The sequence below is a fragment of the Pectinophora gossypiella genome, chromosome 13 (assembly GCF_024362695.1).
Source record: "Pectinophora gossypiella chromosome 13, ilPecGoss1.1, whole genome shotgun sequence".
Taxonomy (NCBI): Eukaryota; Metazoa; Arthropoda; class Insecta; order Lepidoptera; family Gelechiidae; genus Pectinophora; species Pectinophora gossypiella.
In genome coordinates this window covers 8,885,043-8,908,847 of record NC_065416.1, presented here as the reverse complement: position 1 = coordinate 8,908,847, position 23,805 = coordinate 8,885,043, and the positions used below count along the sequence as shown (strand labels likewise).

The 23,805-nt window shown below is 36.2% G+C and overlaps 1 protein-coding gene across 2 annotated transcripts in view; it reads left to right on the top strand.

Annotated features, from left to right (window-relative positions):
• The first annotated feature begins 5,542 nt into the window (after positions 1-5,542).
• Positions 5,543-23,805, top strand: part of LOC126372044 (facilitated trehalose transporter Tret1-like) — a 36,860-nt gene continuing 18,597 nt past the window's right edge. Inside the window, exons 1-2 of one of the 2 annotated variants that reach the window (XM_050017556.1) lie at positions 5,543-5,848; positions 21,271-21,457. In XM_050017556.1, coding sequence (XP_049873513.1) covers positions 5,829-5,848; positions 21,271-21,457 — 207 coding nt within the window. In that variant the 5' untranslated portion in view covers positions 5,543-5,828. Of the gene's footprint in view, positions 5,849-13,072; positions 13,222-21,270; positions 21,458-23,805 lie in introns of those variants that run through there. The other variant, XM_050017555.1, reaches the window with a different exon arrangement.

Below are 23,805 nucleotides of genomic sequence, written 5' to 3'. Positions count from 1 at the left end.
GCTGTAGTTGTATTTATGTTTCCTTCAGATTACATGCACTACGTGTGCAGTTTACGATAGTGTAATAAATATTTTCAGATATTTTGTAGGTAAAATTAAGTTATAGTGCATCTCCTTTGCAATTTCCCTGCTCCTTGGCAGTTCTGTTTTAAAGTATTTTATAAGTAAGTAAAAATTCTCAACGACTGTTGCAGGCCTGTGTAATATTTACCTATGAAATCTCCCATGAAACCTACCTACCTGTGAAATGCAGTACTGGCCATTTCAAATCAAAATGATTTTTACAATACAATAGGTACAATACAAATACACTTTATTGCACCAAAATAAAAGGAAATAATTACAAAAAGATTTTTCCTTGAGAAAAATGATTGATTTGATTATTTTGTGATTTTTTTTTGAGATTTTTGTTTGGCTAAGAATTCTAATTTCGCAAAATCAATAACATAAGCTCACGACTATATTCCTAAAGAAAGGACTTCCCAGGCTACCAAAAAAAAAAATAGGGTACACAATTATTCAAGAATCTAATGGCAGAGGCAGAATAAAAATAATTGTGGCTGTTGCTAACAATAGTAATGGGTAGAAGATGTGTTGTGCCTGGGTGTAATAACAAGGGTCATCATTTATACTCAAAAATAAAGATAAAAGATATGCTGTTATCCATGAAATTAGAAGATTAAAAAAGGCAAATTTGTACAGCGCCATCTATATTTTTTTGGGGACCGTAGCCTGGAAAGATGCATCAATCGTAAATAAGTAGCACTTATTTTGCGCATTGCATATTTGTTCCGAAGTCCGTACTATAGACACGACCACACATGGTTCGCACATTTCAGAGTCACTGTCAAGGCACACTGACTCACATTTCCCTAAAGCAACAGCTATTAAAAGCCAATAAACTGTATTGAACGCAAACAATGATCTAATTACTGAGAAACACGCTATAAATATGGAACATTATAAATACATGACAATTATACCCGCTCAGGAAAATCGCTGATAAATTACAAAAATGAATGATGTCTGACAGAGACATCCTATGCTCGTAATCCCTTATCGGGGTGGGCAGAGCTATATCTCATCGGTAGACAACATGGAGCCACACTAAATATAACAAACATAAGTATCCTAATTATCTACAATAAATTATAATTAGAATTTCAACTTCTAAAGCACCTTCCTGCTGTAAATACCTACGTAATAGTTATGTACATAAGTACCTACCTTCATACTTAGACACTATTTATGTAGGTATTGAATTATAAATTAAAGTGTTGTTATATGCCTTATATGGTTTATGTTCTATCACCCAGAAGTGATTTTATATCGTCTATTATGAACACGGAAATATTGAATCATTAACTTAAAACATTACATACATACACTATATATACGTTGTATGTTATACTTAAGTACCTATTTCCGTGAAAATAAAAACATTGTAGTAAAAATCAATTAGGTACTTTATCTACCTATTAACTTTGGTCATGTCAAGGACTTTGGTGGAGCAATAATAACCCTATGGTCGGCCCCACACGAGAGACTATTTTTGTTTACGTCGTTCCTACAACATCCACAGAAAAATATGTTGTTCTATCAGTATAGTAAGTAGGTACCTACTAGTGATGTTCCGGATATCCGTATCCGCGGATATCCGAGGGAAATGAAAAATCCGTATCCGTTACTATCTTTGAAAGATCTTTTACTTTATTAATTTTCAACTGATAGGATGAAATGCCGATATATAGATAATTAGGTTGAACTAAAAATCTATTAAATACAATTCAGATATTTTTAAGCGAAATAAAATTAGTTTGAAACTAGGTAGGATTCGCTGAAACTAGGTTTACTAGTTAGCAATCATCATATTATTGTATTATTGCTTCAATAATAATCAGAACACATGAAGACGGAGTATAATAATTTGAGGATTTCCTAACTTATATTATGTAGGTACCTATAACGTGTATGAGAGACAAATTGTATATTTTAATGGTGGTTTATCTTCAAACTCCTGCCAGTCTTTATTGCCTACTTATTTATAATAAAGTTTTTTTTTATCAATCGCCTAGCAACAGTATAATGGCGATGTTCATCATTTCTGCATGTCTCATTAAAACTATAGATAACTTATAAGACTATAATTTAGCCCCGATCATGGTGAAACACGCGATGTTTCCAAGGTAAGTAGAGTTACCCTATAAGTAGTAGCTAGGTAGGAAGCAGAGAGCCCTTAGTAGCTAGGTTGGAAGCAAAGAGCACTAAGTATCTAGGTAGGAAGCAGAGAGCTCTTAGTAGCTAAGTAGGTAACTGAAATCCATAAGTAGCTAGGTAGAAAGCGGAGAGCCTTGAATATCTAGGTAGGAAGCAGAGAGCCCTTAGTAGCTAAGTAGAAAACAAAGAATCCTGAGTATCTAGGTAGGAAGCAGAAATCACTAAGTATCTAGGTAGGAAGCAGAGAGCCCTTAGTAGCTAAGTGTAGAAAACAGAAAGCCTTAAGTACCTAGGTAAAAAGAAGTAGCTACATAGAAAGCAGAGAGCCCTTAGTAGGTAAGTTTGAAGCAAATGGCACTTAGTAGTTAGGTAGGGAACAGAGAGCCCTTAGTAGCTGGGTATAATGTAGTCAGAACTATACAGGTTGTAAGTTAGAATCCCGCTTTAGCATTAGGTACGTACACTGAATTTACATTAATGTTAAAGTTAATTGTGGATCATGACAATATCATCCATTACCTGTTCTATGACTATCTAGCTTTACAAGCAACATTGCGTGAAAAATGAACGTTGTTTGTACAATGTCGTGCCCATGTTCTTATTATAGAGAGATGCCGCTGATGCGTAGCCGTTGTGACCGAAATATGCACAAAACGAGATGTTTTACTGAGGCAACGATCGTATATCGCTTCTTTGGTATCGCGCAAATGTAACTAGCGCTTGTGTTACTACGCAATGAACAGCGGGTAAATCGATGTAGCGGTCCAGCCAGAACTGTCTTCATGGGACCGCTTCACACGCCGACCGTTAACAGGCGACATGCGGACTCGTGTAATTTAGTTCTGAGGGCATATCTCCCCTGTTTCTATGATCTGTGGTCATCTCTATGCGCTTTAAATAAAAAGGTTCAAGATCGATTACCGGTTGAGCAAACATTTGTTTAACATATTTACGTGAAACGGCCTCTGTGGTCCAGTGGTTGAGCGTTGCACTCACGATCCGGAGGCCCCGGGTTCGTATCCCGGTGGGGCCATATCACAAAAATCACTTTGTGATCCCTAGTTTGGTTAGGACATTACAGGCTGAACACTTGATTGTCCGAAAAGTAAGATGATCTGTGCTTCGGAAGGCACGTTAAGCCGTTGGTCCCAGTCATTATTTACTGATGTAAACGAGTAATCGTTACATGAGCCATGTCAGGGGCTTTTGGCGGCTCAATCATAACCCTGACACCAGGGTTAATGAGCCTGGTATTCCACCTCACAACCCACACGATAAGAAGAAGACGTGAAATATTAGTTTCAGGTGTTTTTAATTGTCTTTGCAACGTCTTGGTCTTTCTTGTACCGAAATAGTTTAAACTATTCTAGGAATTGCTGTTTGTAGGGCCCCATTAGAACCGGAGGACTGAAACGGGAACAACACGCGAATTATTCGTCAAATGCGTAGGCACTTAGGGTAAACTATATCTTGACGAATCTGCCTATATAGACCTAACATACAGGAGCGAGTACCCTATGCAGTGAAAAACCATTGTGTACTTACTGCCCATGCCTGTCTCTACTTCAAACACCCAATTTCTCTTAGATAAACCTACCGTGTATCCAATATTATGATTTATGACAGTACCTACAATTACAATAGACGTCTTAATTAAAACATCATCGTAAACTTCAAGAGCGAGGTCGAATGAAGGTCCTCTGATGTAACTATTTGAACTACTGCCATTGCTCTAATTATCTTATATGAAGCTTGGATGTGTGAAAACATACGGAAATAATTAATCAAATATTTTGTAAGGTTTTGTACTAAACGATTCCGTCAGAGATCTAGGTACAACTTCAAAGATTATTTCAAGCCAAGTTCTAGTTAAAACATTTTAATGTTTTTTTTATTTTCTTTCAATATTAGACAGTAAATTTCTAAGCACGTTAGTAGGTTTAGTTATCAAAGAAGTTGTCCAAGGTTTAGACTGGAAGCGTAAACCGGCCGACCAAAGTCCATTTTATAATGAACCTCTCACCAATACCCGTTATCAAAAGTCACTGCAAATTATCTTCTAGCGACTTTTGATTCCGTTTGTACTTTGTGTTGCTCTTGACTATGTTTTAAGCGGATACCTACCTAGTCTCTAGGGACTAGAATTAATATAAGGTACATATTATACATCAGTCAATACTTATCCATATATGTGATCCGTATTTGTCAGTTTTTTAAGAAAATACGCGCTCTGATTTCAACTTTGTAGAACTTTTGTAACAGTAAAGTGCAAAGTGTGTATGTGAAAGTGTTGCTTTTGTTTTGTTTGTACCAAAAAGAGAGCGAGGACAAGAATTCTCTGCACTAACTCGGTATACCTAAGTATACTTACAGGAAATCATGTGAAATGCAATCCACGTGTAACTATTAACTACATGATATTCGCATGACTAACATAACATACATAACATATTTCACCCGACTGATCATTGCTATTGACATCATCCGACGCGTTGCTTACACGATTAAAAACGCCAAAGTCACTTTGAAAATAAACAAGTGCGCATATAAATAAAAACACAATAAGATGCTCGGATGTTTGCATCCTACGATACTATAGGTATTTTTTTTTTTATACTAGAGAGAGACGCATATACCAATTCGCTGTTACCGGGTGAGAGCCCTCAGCGCACCTCATTTGTCCCGCCAAGTAGTTAATGCCATTTGCGGGAAATCTACAATAAGTCACATAAAAAAAAACAATACCCAGTCGCTCGAAGGACTAAGTTATTTTAGAGTTTAGACTCACACCTCAAAACCCCCTTGACCACATTCTGCGGATTCTGTGTCCACACCTTTGTGTGTTATTGTATTGTTATTTTATAATTTACTATAATATATATATAATTTACTATAGGTACTATACCCTGGTACGGTTGAAATACATTCGATTTGAAAATTAAACTGCTTAAAACCGTATTATACGCGTTTCTGCCACCAAACCACAGTAGAGCAACGTGGTGATGTTGGGGTATGTTCGTTACCCCCTACGGCTGATGAATGTTTTTTAATTTGTTTTATTTTGGAGAAGAAACGTCCACAAGAATTTATCTTTTATAAACATGTGTAAGTACTGTAATATACCTATAGTTATAGAACAGACGCGGTCGCTTGTCGAGATTCTGCATTTGAAGCACGTACTTGACGCGTTATCAGATAGCCTGCGCGTCGCCATGAAATCAAAGTTAAGCTACGCGAATATATAATGCAAGCTTATCCGCACGTTTGGTGGTTCAAGGTTCGATGTCCATTGATTGAGGTGTGGTGACGTCAGCGGAGGCCGGGCGCCGCGCGAGCCGCAGTCGCCGCTCCGCCGCAGCCGTCGCTCGTCGCGGCACCCGCAACTCCCCGCATCGATCCCGCGATGTTTTCATGTCCTCTATAAAACAAACCGGCACTTCATAAAATACCAATCGGTCGTATCAATGGTCCGCAAGCCACCGGTTCTATCATAGCCAAACTTATTTGGCACGATTTCGCAATTTTACACAAGTGAAAGTAAGGACGAATCAACAAGTTTTAGAATATTTTTATTTATATAGTTGAATTTTATTTATATTAGTTAATCCAGAATGAAGGACAAAAATGCAAGGTAAGATTTATAACTTTATTTAAGTACATAATTATTTTAAAATATTTTGTGTAATTCCTTCTATAACTTCCACGCAATAACAGCCTGCACATGTCCACGATCAGAGCTGTTTTCATTGTTCACCGTTACATGTATCGTATTGTAGAAAAGTTAAATAAAATTACTGTTTAAAAAAAATCAACGGTTGATAGATAATGCTAATTCTACCTGCACCTACTTACTTTGTCCGTATTTGTTTAAAGAAAGCTACGACCCATTATTATGTTTTAGTTAGACCGATAGCAAAACCCACACACGCAGTCCAAACTAACGCAGCATTATATGTAAAGTGCGACTTGGCAGTTGACCTTTGGAAAATTTCGCAAATAATTTTATTTTAGCATCATGCACACGTTACATCACAAACTAGTAGACAGTCAAGCCATGCCGTCCATGATACGACGTTCGGACAAATGGCCATGAGTTATAGAACTCTAATAGATGATAAATATTAATAATTTCGTTTTACGTATTAGATACAAATAAATACAACGCATTACAACCGTGGTAGGTAACTCAGTTGGAAGAGCGCTTGATATTCACTGTGAGATCGAAGATTTGAAGACTGATTTTTCTTTGTCCGGCCAAGTAGTTAATGCCATCTGCGGCAAATCTACAATAAGTCACGTCAAAAAAAAAGAAAGAAGACTGATTTTCGAATTTGTTTTCGAATTCATGTTTGGATCATAAATGATTATCACGTGCTCAACTTCTTTTTAACGTGACTTATTGTAGATTTGTCGCATAAAGCATTAACTACTTAGGTACTTGGTTGAAACACGTGTATGGAAGTTAAGGAAAATATCGAGAGGTAGCCGACGTTCCCGATAAATAGGAGGTATGTGAATATCAGCTACTTGTAAATCTTCGCGGATTGAAAGGTCAGACAGGCAGTCGCGTCTGTAAAAACCCGGACCTGTTAAAATCTTCGAGGTTGAGTTAGGTTAGATTAGCGGACACTGTGAGAAGGAATACCGCTAATAGGAGATGATGATGACGTAAGAAACTTATTTTTACATTACGAAATAGCCCTACCGGGGAAAAGATAAATTATTGTAATTTTCTAAATAGAGTGTGTCAGGATCGAAGCAAATGGAATACCATAGTCTCTGCTTACCCTGTCGGGAAATAGGCGTGAGTTTATGTATGTATGTAGAGTAAACAACACTGTATTTTATTTAAAACTCGAGTCAAGGGACCTCGTAAACCTCGAAGCCTACTTAAGTAAAAAGTCAATGCTATTGGTTGACTGAACGCAATTTTCCATCGACTACAAATTCAAATATACGTAATATAGTATGCCTATAGGAATTTATTAGTTAAGTAGGTAGCTAAATTGCATTAACCATTTTTAATTCGAGCCAACATCACATACCTAATACGGTAGCATATACGTGTAGCGATAACAACCTTAAACAATGATCGTTTACCACGCTACTCTTACCATGACGAAGTTTTAATTAAGTTTTCTAAACACAAACCTAATAAACTTTGCACGTAATAATTCTTGTATTTCAAATGAAATACCATCTAAATTTTCTTATAAGTATTTTATTCGTGGGTTGATAAGTTTTGCCAATGTCATTGGTACCAGTATGTACCTACCTAACTTGTCCTCTTGGGAATGTTTGCAGACGCGACTAAAATATCGACCTGCAGACGATTATTGCAGACGCTTGGTTTGTTTACATTTATCATTGCAACTATAGCTTTTCGTAAGAGGATATAGGTAATATAATCGTATCACGTAATGTATGCATAGCTAGATAAGCATTTACAATGGATACATAATAAGTAGGTAAGTAGGCGAAACCAATAGTTCTTGAGAAAATTTTAATTACTTACTACATTTAATATACGTAACGAGAACACTAAAAATATACGAAAATGATAATGTTCCAAGTGTTCCAACTAAGTGTTACAAACGTGAAAATAATGTAAAACAGTTTTTTCTGTTGAATTTTTGTCAAAATGTTTCTACTCTTAAAAATAGGATTATTGATTTGATTTGATTAATTGTCTGGGAACTAATATTAGGCAGCCAAATTACTAAATTGTATAATAATATTTTATGTTTAAAAAAAAGAACGTCTAGGGCCCTGTGCCGAGGTTTTTCTTGCAGCTTCGCTTTTCCCCGTCTGTACAGGTTGTGAGAAGCTACAGTAGTCATAGGCGGATGAGACGTTCCTTATGTAAAAAATCACGATTGAAAGTGTTACCTACTGTTTAAAGATATTTTTGAAATACCACACATATCTGCCTACCTCTTCGGGGACATACGCGTGATGCTATGTTATGTTAAACTAAACTAACTTAACTTTTATATATCAGCAGCTTACCTGCATAAACTATAAAATGAGACCCGCAAAGCAATAGAATTAACTACCGTCGCGTCGTGGTAGGTAGACGGCTGAATAGAGTAGTAGAGTACAAAGGTTCATTTTTTGCCCCCATTCCCGCAACCTGACCAAACAGCACTTCACTACCTAACTTATTATACTTAGTTATTATTATTACACAATAGTTATTAGGGAGGTACTTAAAAATCTGTCTCTCTGGACTTTGGTGTAAGCTCTTATTGTTCATAATATAAACTAGGTAATTAATATCCTTAACACTTTCAAGGACGGAAGGTGTCATACTATCTATTATGAACCATCAATGACCCATGGTCTCTGCCCGTGAAAGGGTTAATTAATATTTTATAAGCGTCTCGACATCGCCCATTTTTATGTCGGAAAGCTTTTTCTAAATCTTTTTCTGACCATATTTTTTTTTGTAGATTTCGTGCCGATTTCAATCTCAAACTTGTTAAGGATTAAAATGCTTTTATTCTTCATCGAAATAAAACGTCCATCATCATTGTTCCTCTATCATACACAAGCACAACATAACTATCAATACCTCATTTTTTTATTACCAACTTTTATTAACTGTGTTAGTCAGTGGTAATACCCATTGGCTAGACAGTACTGTAACTACGTATCGATTATCTTGTGACGACTGCTTATACCAAAAATAATATACTTACTACTGGCTGTGTTCTATATTATATACGTAGACGATCTTGCAAAATAGTGGACTTAACAAGCTTCCCATCTCATTAAAAACTCGTATGAATGAGAGAAGCATCAACAAATCTAAGTATGTTTATTTTTTGATTGGAAGCTTGATTTAAAAATAGAATTCTAGCTAGGCAGATATTCAGCCAGATGTGAATCATGTATGCACTGATGACGTCAACAGAATTCCGCACAGGTTTTTAATAAAACAGCTGATCGCCACCCATCCGTCTGTACCGTTGACAAAATATCAAACTTTCGATGGTCCGTTTGAATTATTTTGTGTAGTATTTCCGAACCCTAAAGACGTGTATAGTAACTTCGTAAAATATACCTACTCTAATCTTCAATTTCCTAGGTAAACCTATCCTACTAGTTGACTCATGTCCTACTGACCATTTTATATTATGATATTTCATCATATTAAAAACTTTTTCAGTCATACTTAACTATTTAATTTAGCGTCATTGATAACAATCCGTAAACATGCGATCCACAGATATACTTTATTGCACCGAAATAAAAGAAAATATTTACAAAGGGACTAGGTACATGATAGACCACCAATGGAACCAATTCATTAAAATACCTACATATCTTTAAAACAACACGATTATATCAATCACTTTGGCACAAGTACCTACCTATTTACATTGCAAGGCTTTTTTTAACCACGTGGTTATGTGGGACTCCCCGGGTGAGATACCCGTTATACCCACTAAATCCTAACGGTGTTCCTGCCTGCACCAATCATACATGTGACATTACAAGACCTACCCCTATTCCCCACCCCGGACACTTCATACAAAACACCTCGTTTTACACAGAAACTACACATTGACGTTATCGTACACGCGCATCTGTGAGTGTGTGACGTCTGACGCCTTGATATGATTAAAGACTAAAGTAACATCGAAGAAGGCAGGGGTAAACCTAGGTCAGCCGTTGTTGGGGAGCGCAGAGTTGCCGTTCTGTACATTCCTTATTCTATGATTGTGTCAAGTACCTATTTAATTGTACATTTATTAGGTAATTGTATACATTTTTGACTCAAGCCTATTTCCTAGAGTACGTAGCTAACCACCATCAGAAAAAACTGCAGTCGGTTTTGTTTTCAGATAGCTAGGTGTACTCGTAGATTGTATACTTAAAGATAAAATGGCTACTGTTTTTGAATATCACGCAAGGTTTTTCCGCGTTTTCAACAAAAATAAATATTCTTCATCGTAAGGTTACACATACCAACCAAGTATTTTATCCGTATTTATCCTTAAATTCTAGTTATTTTTATCCCCAAGTTCTTCGTTTTTATCTTATAAGGTCAATGTGGGGAAGACCGGCATACTGTTCAAAAATTTGAGTTTGACTGGGTTTATTGAAGAAAATATAAATTGTAGATGAAGTCATATGATAGATAATTTACTTGGCTATGTTTTTAAGTCTAAATATAAGAGAAAGCGCCGTTATCTTTTGATATACAATCGTTTTTTTTTTTTTAAATTACTGTCTTCCAATGCAGTGTGAGGCAAGTCCGTCCAACTTATCATGTTGGTTCGTTTTTCCCATGACTTATATTGCTTCGGACAATGTTAAGTATTTGGCAGACCATCATTGTTAGCGACACTTATCTCGCGCCCATAAACCCAAATTCAGTTTTGTTTGTTATCCGTAAATAATTCTCATATTGTCTTTAGTTACTTAAATGTGGTTTTACTTAGTTTGGTCGGATTATCTTTAAGTATATATAAAAAAAACATTAGAAGTATTCAGAAGTCAAACTGAACTTTACGGAACTATTATTGCATACTGGATTTAATTTATTTAACAGTTCAGTTCAGTTCAATCCTGTCAAATCTTCAGGTTAGATAAACGTACCCCGTGAAAAACGGGATAATGCTAGGGAGATGATTATGGATTTAACAGTTAGCTTTATGCTTATTTATAGAAACTTCTTCTAAGGAGGGAGATATAATTGGACGATATTGTTACAACATAATAAATAGACAGTAACTATCTATAGTTGTGTTCAACGATCTGCATAATAAATGTTCTTAAGTAATCTATTAATTGGTATTATTAATACTATATATGATAAACAGTGTCTTCATCAACAGTTTCTCTAATGACCAATATATCTTGATCTTGCCTGCGATAATTCCACTAATGTATGGTCAGGAATGAATACCTAGAGATACTAATGAATAGGTGTGGAGCATGTGTGGAGCATATTCCATAACGTAACGTAGTAAACAGGGTGTTAGTGACATCGTAACGAAGACTCAGGGGGATGATTCAGACCATGATTCTGAGTCAAGTGGAATTTTCCGTCGCAAAATTCATGTTTTTTTTTTTTCGTTTTTTTTTCAATTATTTTCAGTTCCATACTTTTGCGATGGAAAATTCCACTTGATATCAACTCAGAATCATAATCTGACTCATCCCCTCAGTATTCGTTACGATGTAACTAACACCGTAAACATGTAACACTGTATACTATACCTGGTATGCCAACGAAACGAGGTTTATGTCAATATGCCTGGAGCTTACACCTACAAGTCCAAGATCAGCACATTGCCTATAAAACCCCGATACCGACCCCACCGGCGTGGTCGACGATTTCCCTCAATCAGCGCTTATCGCTATCGACCCACTAGGGTCGATTAATTCTTTCAAATATTTTCCCTCTCAGCGCCCAATTGGGCACCCTCAGGTCTGTTGTCTTAAACGTTGTACTTCAGCGCTCCCCATTTGTCCGGCCAAGTAGTTAATGCCATCTGCGGCAAATCTACAATAAGTCACGTCAAAAATACTAAAAAGACGCACATTGCTTAAGTAATAGCCAAAGACGATAGTTTCTCGTGTTAATCCATCATCTCCCTAGCCTTATCCCGTTTCTCACGGGGTCCACTTACCTAACCTGAAGATTTGACAGGTCTAGTATTTTACAGAAGGGACTGCCTGTCTGACTTTCAGCCGTACCTACCTACGACGTAGTAGACGTTTCAGTGATTCAGTGAATATTCATTTGGTATAATAACATAGCTTACACAAGCTAAGCGGTTTGCTTTGAGAAAACTCGATATAGGTAATATTAACACCAGTTTATAATTATTACCTAACACCAGGATATACCTAAGTGACTGATTAGATGAGGAAGTGTACTGGGTTTCCGTACAAAAGGTTCCGGATTCGATTTCTAAGGTACTAAGTAAACATTCGTTTAGAAATTGATTTTCTAAGATCCCTTTTACTTAGTTGTACCTAAGTGTACACTGCTGCAAAGACCGCCCCGACCCTCTCTACCACAAATTTTCTACCTATGCAGATGTTTTTCCTGGCCAAGTAGTGAATGCCATATGCGCAAATCTACGTCAAAAAAGATGTTTTGCAAACACCTTCGAAGACAAGATGAAATCCTATTGTAAGTACTTATATACTTAATGCAATGTTAACGCAGTATAACGGCCTCCGTAGTCCAGTGGTTAAGCGTTGGGCTCACGATCGGAGGCCCTGGGTTCGAATCCCGGTGGGGACATATCACAAAAATCACTTTGTGATCCCTAGTTTGGTTAGGATATTACAGGCTATGTCTGAAAGACATGATTGTCCGAAAGTAAGATGATCCGTGCTTCGGAAGGCACGTTAATCCGTTGGTCCCGGTGACTACTTACTGATGTAAGTATGTAGTCGTTACATGAAGCATGTCAGGGCAATAATAACCCTGACACGAGGGTTGATGAGGTTGGTATTCCACCTCATAACCTAAACGATAAGAAGACGAAGAAAACGCACTATGACGCAATGACGAATGCCAAGTTTTTGTCCAGCCAAGCAGTTAATACTATTAATATTTATTAAGCGGCAAATCTACAATAAGTCACGTCAAAAAAAAAAAACAATGCCTGGTCTCTGATAACTTAAGACTCCACCGGAAGGATAAGAACTCTAAAGAAGATCGATAGAGCGGATAGTGCTAACGAGTGCTTACCTACATCGTGACGTAACCGCAACATTGACAACAGATAATAAATCAATTTATAGATACCTACTTGTGGTTCTATAACAAACTTAAACGTATAAAGGTTAAGGGTTACTTTGATATCTACTGGTGATGAGTCCAGTTGCATTGTAGACACCCCCGGTGTCCAATGTCGTAGGATTGTGATTCAAATGTTTTTAAAATAACAATATAATTATATTAAATATGGTGGTGATAATATTCGGATTTGCGCTGCACTTCCGTCGGCGGTTTCGGATTATCAGAGTACAAAGGTACGTACAATACATCAGCAGTAAATAATAAATCTTTATTGCACATAATGAAAGAAATACAAAACATTTAAGTAGGTACATAAAACTAAAACAAACTGTGCTTACGTTCTAGTGTTGTAGAAAATCAATTTAAATTCAAAGTCTGTTATTTCAGACTGTGGTCCATATTAAATTAACATTAGATTAAAATACATTACACTGAACAATTAAGTACAGTGCACAACAAAAATACAAACTACAAATACAACAAATTACAATTACGTTGTTTATATCAAATTATATTATATAACATATTAAATTTAAATTAATGACAAACATTCGAAATAAATAAAATATACTGGCATTTAGCTTTGGAACGGAAACTAAAAACAAGCAAACACACGCAACACTCGTAGAATAAATTAACTATCTATCATATAGATAATCCTGTACATTGATACCAGTCTATTTTAGACATTGTTTCATACGTAGCTATAGTTGCGTTTGTCATTATATATTTAGTTGAGTACTTGCCGTTTTAATGGATTTTCTTCTATCGTGTGGGTTGTGAGGTGGAGTAACAACCTCATCAACCGTGTGTTACTAATGAGCCGCCAAAGGCCCCTGAAATGGCGCATGTAACGACTACTGGACTATGTTTTAATGGATAAATAAATAGGATAAATTGGCATTACCTACAAACATACATCCTTACTTTTCTGTAATCTACTCGTACTACAAAACTTACGAAATACTTAGTCTATGATTCAGTTGTAATGGCGTTGTAAGAAGAAAGTTTTGTTTCTTTACTTAAAGGAGTACGTAGGTACGTATTTACTTTTTTTATTTATTTTATTACCTGTGTGCAGCCATCTTAAAAAGGATTTAAGTAGGTATATAATAATACAGACCAACGCCTTAGTACTTTGTTCCACAAATCGTCGTGTAAATATTTAAAATAAGATCGCTTTTACGTCTTTTTCTCACAGAATACTGCAACAAAAGTTAACATACGAGACACAAATATTTTCAGAAACGTTATATTATACCATTCGTCTTAAGTATCTGTGAACTAGTAATTGCACCAATTTTCTATATCATTTAAACCTGTGGTTCCCAACCAGTAATGCGCGGACCACCAGTGACCCGAGAGAGCTAAAAAAGGAAAATATTGTCAAAATTTCAAACGTTGAATGAATTTAATGATTACTTTACTTACAATAAACCGATTAAGATAGGTTTATTTTTATATTAACACAGTTCACTCTGTAAAAATGTGGTCCGTGCTATTAAAAATTAAATTAAAGAAGTCCCTAGTCAAAAAAAGTTGGGAGCCACTGATCTAAACAGTTGTTTAAATTGTTGACTCATTCCGAGACCATTATTTAAGTGTTTGTTCTATTTTGTATTAATTTACAGCTATTTGTTTCAAAAATCCTCTCACACTTAAACGACCCGTTCAACAAACTAATTTGCATAATTATCAGTGCCAATAGGTAGTATTAATAATGTAAAGAACCTACTTAGGAAGTGTAAGAAAGATTCAGATGCAAACGTTTCAATAGTATGCCTAAAACAATAGAAAAATAACGGAAATTTTCATGAGTCAAGTATTTATTTATTCAAGTGGTTAGATTTCGGATGCTATTCACGTTGTCTTTACGTATAAAATATCATGCCCGTAATCCCTAACAGGGTGGACAGATCGAAGATAAAAGATGCATTGATTTTTTTACAGCGCCATGTACATTTTTTGGGTATCGTGTCCTGGAAAGTCCCTCAATGATGCGGGACGGAGAGTTACCATCCTACTTACACGCAGTATTATTAAGCTAAGGCTACTGGTTAGACCATCATCCTATGTTTGACTTCTGTGACACACGAAATAATTTATTTTTTCTCTGTATCCTCGACCATGCATTAAACAAAAACGATCATCTACGACATAAACCCATGGATTAAGATTTCAGGACTTGTGTCTTGACAGACAGACAATAAGATTTGTATTTAAATGAACATAGGGCGATACGACTTTAAAACAACCCATACGTAGAAGTATGGAAAACTCCAGTCAGTAAATAACTTTGCATGCAAACAAGCAGAGTGAGTAGATAGCCATAAATTAATCAAAGCTGTATGCGACGATTGTTGTGCAAAGCATCCACTTTTGTGTACAGTAGTGTACTGTTCGAGACTCACAAACAAAACAAGTTACAGTCAATGTATGTAACGTTACTCTATTTATCTTCTTCTTTATAGTACCATTATGCATTAATTTATGTCCATCGTACATTTTGTTTGTACTGGAAAGTAAGAAGAAAGATGGACGATTTGAATAACCACAATTCGACACTTTATTGGACCTAAATGGGCATTTGTAATAACACAAATACATATTATCTTTGTCAGATTAAATTCTAAACACCGGTTAAGGGTCTCGACATTTCTGATCCTCTAAATTTTGAACCTCTAGATCCTGAGAACATAAAAAACATATTCAAAAACTAATATCCGTACGTACCATACGTATCTACTTAACAATTAATCTTTCCAATCTGATGCCGTTGAGTTGTGATGCCTACCTATTAGGGTGAAATTGAACGCGTTCACTGGAAGAGACAGTTAGTCGTAAATAACATTCAGTTCAATGAATATCGATTATTAAACCTATCTGTTCAGAACTCAAGCTCCACACACCACATTCTTTCTGTCATGTTATATTTCAATCAATAATAATTGTCGCGTTTCTTCAAGGATCCGAGTGAATGAACTATGCACGACCACTATCACGACGTACCTACAAAAATCTTGATTGTTTTATTTTGATAAAGACAAAACGTTCACGGCTATTACTAGTATCGAATTCTAATAATCAGAGGTACCACTCCACTAACATGATTGATGATGATAATCTTACGAAAGAAGTAGCTAAGTACCTAGATACCTACTAAGTATAGGATGTGATGTGCAGAACAAGCATACGTAGCAGACTATATTGTTTGACTAGTTTTACAAGGATTATCAAACAATGTAGAATAATGTAGATTAAGTAAGACTAAAAAAATACAAAATAGCTTTATCTTGTAGTATGTAGGTACTTACTTAGAATTTAATTGCGTCGTAAATATTTCCTAACATAAACCATTAAATCTTCTCTTCTTATCATGTAGGTTGTCGTGTATCAACCTCATCAACCCCGGTGTCACGGTTATTACTGAGCCGCCTAAGGCCCCTGACATGGCTCATGTAACGACTACATACTTACATCAGTAAGTGGTAACCGGGACCAAAGGACCCATTAAACCACCAAACCATTAAATTAAAAAAATGTTATGATGAAGAATCCTGTGTGAGGAATCGAAAGCAGTGTTGTCAAGTGAATGAATTCCCGCACCTTCTTACTAAAAATATGCATACTTACTAAAAAGGATTATAATTATATTTTTTATAAGTAGTAAGTACACAAATATTATACCTGTTGACTAAAGAAACAATGAAAGTGTCGTAACTAAAGATAGGAACTTTAAAAGCAATATGTAATAAATATCTTAGAGGCGAAGGAAAACATCATGAGTAGACCCAATCCCGTAGTAACTAAAGCTTAGTTTTTTTCGGGTAAGTTCAAATGTAATTTGTTTGAAAGAACCTGGTAAGTTATTGTCATGTCAATGTCTGCAGATTACGAAATGAAAGGGATGAACGCTAGACCAGACATTGCAACTGGGTTATTTGTTTTAAAAAATGTGTACGTTATAGTAGGTAAGTAGAATCAGAGAGCTAAGGCTTAATAAGAAGGTAAGTGGTTGCTGACCTTAGATGTATCTATCTAAAATCCGGTATCAACCACCTACTGTCGCCATTCGAGGTACCTATTTTTTTCCCCACTCAGTTTCAGTTTCAGCGTAGATATCTGATAATCTGCGTACATACAGACACCAGGCTTATCCTAAAATATACAAGACACACTTACTGTTAATGTACCTACTTACTATTTTTATTCTTGGCTATATTTTACAGTCTCATTGACAAGGGCAGCGCTGGACGTTGACTTTTCATTGCGTTTCACACCCACTGCTTGTGGGTGATGTGAATGTTTTTTCATAACATTTACACAATCAATGTTTAATACGTACCTACTATTGATGTACCTACTACACTGACACACTTACTGATACTTCGCACGAAAGAAAGTACGAGTACAATAACGAACGGCCTTTTGACATTTTGACTTCAGCCACAGAATAAAGATTAATACTAATTATACTTAGGTACTTACATCAGCTCAGCTAACCTAAGTCTTAAATTTAAAGCCAGTAATTAATTTAATTCCGTGCTTCGGAAGGCGTACTAAGCCGTAAGTCCTGGCTACTAGCCGTAAAACAACTCCACCTACCCGCAGTGGAGCAGCGCTGTGGAGTATGCTCCATACCCCCTCCGATACTTACAGATTGATTGTCGTATTTTTGTTCTGAGAAAAATTTATAAAAAAGTTTCCTTTTTTTTTTCATTTTTTTTTTCAGAAAATAACATTATTCCAACTGGTACGCGTTGGTACGATCGCTCCGTGTGCATGGCAAATCTCTCTCGTGTTTTTCCTTAATAACTCGAACGTTTTGCTTGCTACTTATATTACATCAACAATGATCGTTGAATTTTAAAAGTCACCTTGGTTAACGAATCCTTAAATAAAGTAGTTCCCATACTGCTGCATTCAATTTCATATGAAATGATCTTCTGAGGTTATGGCGCTTATGTCCCATTTTCTTACAATACCTATAGGTATAATTTAAGCTTTTTGGAGTCACAGATGTCATGGAGCATATTAGAAACTTCTTACTATTCGAATTTATAAGTACTTACTTAAAACATAAGTATAAGTTACCGGGTAGGTTTGATGCACATTTACAACGTCATATATAAAAAACACAATGGTATTATGTTATCATAAGTTCAAAAGAATAAACGACCTACCTTGAACCAAATTTCATTGTTAAAACTCTTTCACTGTTATCAAATTACATTTTCGTATTGATATTTATTATGCAACGCAATCAAAACAAACAAAGCACTGTCAGATTTGGCAATGAGTGATATGATAAGTAATCGCGAAACGAACGTAGTGTACACATTATCTGTATAAAGACATGTACGCTTCGCTATCAATATACAATGTGAATCACATTCCACGTTATACCTATAAGGTCGATATTTGAATAAGAGAGAAAAGTTTTCACTAATAAAAAGTTGGTAAAATAGTAGTAGTAGGTATGTATATAGGTAGGTATACCTTCGTTACAATTATAGCTCATCGGAAGCGCAACGGAGGTGAGTCAACTGTCCTCATTTTTTGGCCATCTGCCACTGGACTCATTACATCATAATTATCATGCATAAAACCAAATATTTGAGGTAGGTACCTAATTGGTTAGGTTTTACCGCGGTACCTACCAACTTTTTTTTAACGTGACATACCTATATTTGCATTAACTACTTGGCTGGAACCGTGGTGCACACGGCAATCTTATCAGAAACGGTTATTTACAAAAAGAGATTTAATTTTGTTAATCGCATCAGAATCTTAAATAATTTTGCAAAATTCATTTTGTTACGTTATTTCTTATCTTGTTGTAATATTACGGTTATCGAAATTGAAATAGTGAAACTTAGCATAGGATTTACGTACCTACTGAACTGATAGATAATATAACTCTTGTTATAAAAGTCACGTTCAAAGACAAAGTATCTACAAAGTATTTTCACATTCCATGTGATATCGGGTAAGATTCCAAACACATCGTCGGTCACGAGATCAGAGTGTTGCTGGTAACGTGCCACAGATAAGAAGAAGTCACCATGACCTACCGCGCATAGACGATAACAGGTCACAAACGACGGTGACTTTGCAATTCGCTATTATATCTATTATTTATTTAAGTATTTATTTGTACACATCATCTATTCTACAATAGACGAAAGAAACATATAAAGAAAACAGATAGTACAGGGAGGTTAAAAACGCCTTTTTTTGACGTGACTTATTGTAGATTTGCCGCAGATGGCATTAACTACTTGGCCGGACAAATGGGTAGCGCTGAAGGCTCTCACCTGGTACAAAGTTTAAGACAACAGGCCTGAAGGTGCCCAGTTGGGCGCGAACCTCGGCTCAGGGCGTCGTCTGAGAGGAAAAATATTTGAAAGAATTAATCGACCCTAGGGGGTCGATAGCGATAAGCGCTGATTGAGGGAAACCGTCGACTACGCCGGCGGGGTCGATATCGGGGGGTTAAAAACGCCACATCGAATCAAGTCATCTAAAAAAGCAATATTGATATTTGACATTTGTCTGCATTGCGCACTTACTTTTATATGCGCAAACGCCAAATTGCAATATTGCTTTTTTAGATGAATTGTTGCGATGTGGCCTTTTTAATCCCCCCAGGTCTACATTGACATGACAATCGACTACCTATAATGATAACTCGAGTCTCGACGTAAAATAAAGAATTAAATAATGCGTAGGTATCTCGATTGAGGCGTTTCGATAGATCGTAACAATAATAAATAACCGCTGCGTCGTTCGTTGTCAACTCATACTTACATATACCCAATTATCTTGGAAAAATTATAGACGGAAATTGTCAAATTCAAAAGTATCTTTATTCGGTAGGTAGCATACTTACTTTGAATCATCATTTTTTACATAACAAACTACTGCAGCTTCTCACAACCTATAGAGGCTATAGAGCCGGGGAAAGAAGCTGCAAGAAAAACCTCGGCACAGGGCCCTAGAGGTTCTTTAAAAAACACGAAATATTGTTAAGCAATTTAGTAATTTGGCTCCCTAATACCAGTTCCCAGAAAATTAATCCTATACATTCATATCTTCTAAATAATCACTAACCTTATAATAATAAAATTTCTGTTTAGTTACTGTCTTAAAACTGTTCAAAGGCAAATTCTGAATGTCAATGGAAATCTTATTGTTGCCAAGCGCACGAGTCCCACGGGCACGAGGCCCTTATGCTGAACGATTAGTACATCTGAAATGAATCAAATTAAATGTACTTTATTGCACAGAACTAAATTTCAACAATCAAACATAAGTTAGCGTCAGAATCCCTGGAACAAGTGTGATATTTTATGTTTGGATACAAGTGAATACAGTACAATTTGGGCGGCCTTATTGCTCTAAAGCAATGTACTCACATAAACGATCGGTTCGTGTTATTTGTATGACGGCTTTGTTTTGGTATGTGTTTATAGAGAAGCAGATTTTTTCTTAAGAGTGTATGGCAGTGTGTAGATATAATTATGTGCTGTAGAATAGCAAAATGTAGTGTAAAGCTAGCTCAAAGGCTATTCCTGACTATAACTTCTCTGAGCCTCTTTAAGTAGTTTTTTGTACCTACTCCCGGATTATATTGCACAACCAACATATTTTTAATCAATAAAGTACCTAAAGAAAATCATATGTAGTTTATATCTACCTACGTAGAGAAAGCTGTGCCAAAAATATAAGTATTCGTGTGAGACTTCCAGAAGTTCTGTTTATTCGTAAGTTGGATATGTCAGGAAGTAACGCAAGAAGCATCTAAATGACCGGTTTTAGAATAGGTACCTTTATTAATTTTATTATTAATGAAATATTATTCAATATACTGATAAGTAACAAAGTGTCGTACACTACTTGTCACGCTTTTTCGTTGTATATAAAAATTCGCTGAAATTCACATTTCGCGGCAGTTATTATAATGGATGGATGGATGGTTTCATGTTTATTTGGTTTCTCAAAGGAACCTTGTTTTTCCATCATCGCATTGGGTCCGCCTGTAATGGTGATGTGTTTGTACTATTAGATATAAATAAATACGTCACGTTTACGTTCAGTCGTCGTGAACTTTACCCAGCATTAAATTTTAAACGACCTAATAATAATATTGGGCAAGCCAATTGACATAAAACTATTTGGCCTTGTTGTGACATCTTTGGTGACATACTTTCAATCCCAAAAGGATTCAAATTCTTGTGTTACTACTTATGGGTTTACTAACAAGAACCGTTTCCCTTCAGCGATGGCGCTCACGAAGCAATGCTCAAGACTGAGGGCGCCAAGCCGAAGATCGCGGCCAAAGAGACGGCCAAAGCGGAGGAGTACGAAGCCTTGCAGAGCTTCCTCCGCAGCATCAGCTCCACCGCTACCCTGCCGCCTTACGTCAAGGGGGAAACCTACTCGTCGGTCCGAGGAGTCTTTAATCAAGTGAGTTCTTCATAATTCTTCTTGTTGTCCTCGAGACGGGTTAACTAAGAGGAGTATGAGTTCTTCCGCCACCCTCCTGCTTTAAACTCAAGGCAGAAACTGTAGACGATGATACCAAATTAACGTGCCTTCCGAAGTACGGGTCATCTTTCTTTCGAACAATGAGGTGATCAGCCTGTAATGTCCTATAAGCAAACTAGGGAACACAAAGTGATTTTCTTTATGTGTCCCCACCGGAATTTGAACCCGGGACCTCCGGATCGTGACCACGGAGGCCGATATAAAGTTCAAGCTACAAATTTTGACGGATTGATAGTATTGATACTAGCTTGTCAATTGCGATTGCTGTTCTGGGAGCATATAAAAAACATAGAACACGTTCAGCTGCTTCTCTTCCCGGGCATGTCGTAAAAACCGACAGAGGGATTGTGTCCTCTAACATGATGGACTAATGTTATGGGCGATAGGTTGATCCCTTATCACCATAAGGTTCATCATATCCATCTTTGGACTTCGTATCAACAGTGGCTGCAAGTTGTCTTTGATTACTTGTGGCTCTGCCCACCCCATTAGGGATTACGGGCGTGAGTTTATGTATGTATGTATGTTGTCAATTGCGAGGTTATGTTATCTAAAATCACATCTGAATGTAAATGTTCAAAAAAGGCGCTTACATACGTGGTTTGCACAAGGCGACATAGGACTAGAGTTGCACAACTCTCTTCTTCTATCGTGTGGGTTGTGAGGTGGTTGACCAACCTCATCAACCCTGGTGTCAGGGTTATTACTGACAACAACACAACACAACTTATTTGTTAGTTGCGCAACTTATCAATAGACAATATAGGTACTTACCTAAATAATAAATATAAATTGTTCACTTTTCGTCGGTTTAAAAAAAAAAGAGTCATGGATTGGTAAGTAAGTACTTGTTCTTGCAATGACGTAATTAAGGAACCGAATGAAAACGATCCTCAAGTCAATTACCGGCCATGGAAGCTAACACGGACGTTAGCCTGAAACAAACAACATTTGATCTCAATTACGCTGATTGCCATCCTCACCCCACATGTCGCCATCACAATACTTCACTTACTCGTATAAGTACATAACAACATTCTTAATTATTTTTTTTAATCCCTATTATAAGTGTATACTATAGGTACTTACAAAGTTATTAAGATTAACGAACCCTGTGGCACTCAATTTCATAGAACTCGGTTCGAAGAAACTGTTTTGATTAGTAATAACATGAAACCGTAAATAATTTTCTGTTAAAGAGGTTGTACAACCAAATCCAATTAACGTGATATCCGTAAACTTTATTGTACATAGAATAAAATGCTGCTAACAACTATGAAATGTGGACCGTTGAGAGCTTTTAGTCGATATAGTGTTATGACGACGGTTTGAACTAAATTAGTTTTTGAACTAATTTTTTTATTTTATTTGAATTAAATTATAATTCGACCTAACTTATTTTAGGTCAGGTTTTTCTGAATAGGAAAGGTGATTTTGATACGTTTTAACCTAATTTTAGTTAAGACGCCAATAACTCACTTTCTGATAATTCTGTGGTCACAAAACTATTCAAAATTTGGTTCAATCTGACTTTTTATTCTGGCTATGGCCAGTAGTACGGTCACGAGCATTAACCTCTCATATGCCGAGATACCAGACACAATAGATTTTACATTGTGTCTGGTCGAGATCCGCGTTCCGGCGTTCGAAAGATTAATATGTATACGCTTTGGTAACATGTCACATTAACTTTTTTGACAAATTGAACTGTAAGTCTCACTAAATGTCAAATATGTTAGTGTGACAGAGTCCTAAAGTGGGTACATTATATTACTCATGACTGTACCTAGTTAATAGTTGCACGGAGAATCTCCGGCACAACTTTTGTTTCATCCAGGTTAAATACACAAGCAATTCCAAGAAATCCTGTGTAGCAACGTAGTACCTAGGCACCTAAACAAGGCAAACACAAAGTAAACATTATGACATCATGAAAATAAAATATTGACGCAGATGTTTTTTTTTTACAAAATGCAAAATGTGACATAAACAACATTGTATCCTACCCACATGATATTGCACAATATTATACAACACGTTATATCACCAATATCGGCGAGAGAAGAGTTTACAAGTCGCCAAAAGATAATTTTGTAGCCACTCTTCGCTTTTGCTACGTAATACTTGACTAACAATTTTTTGTACTTACACCTTATAGGCTACTTGACAACCCAGTCAAATGAAATACTTTTTACGAAACGTCAAAACGAAAGTTTTCTTTGGAATTTGTATGGAAATACTGTCCTGTAACGTCGTCAAAAAAAGCG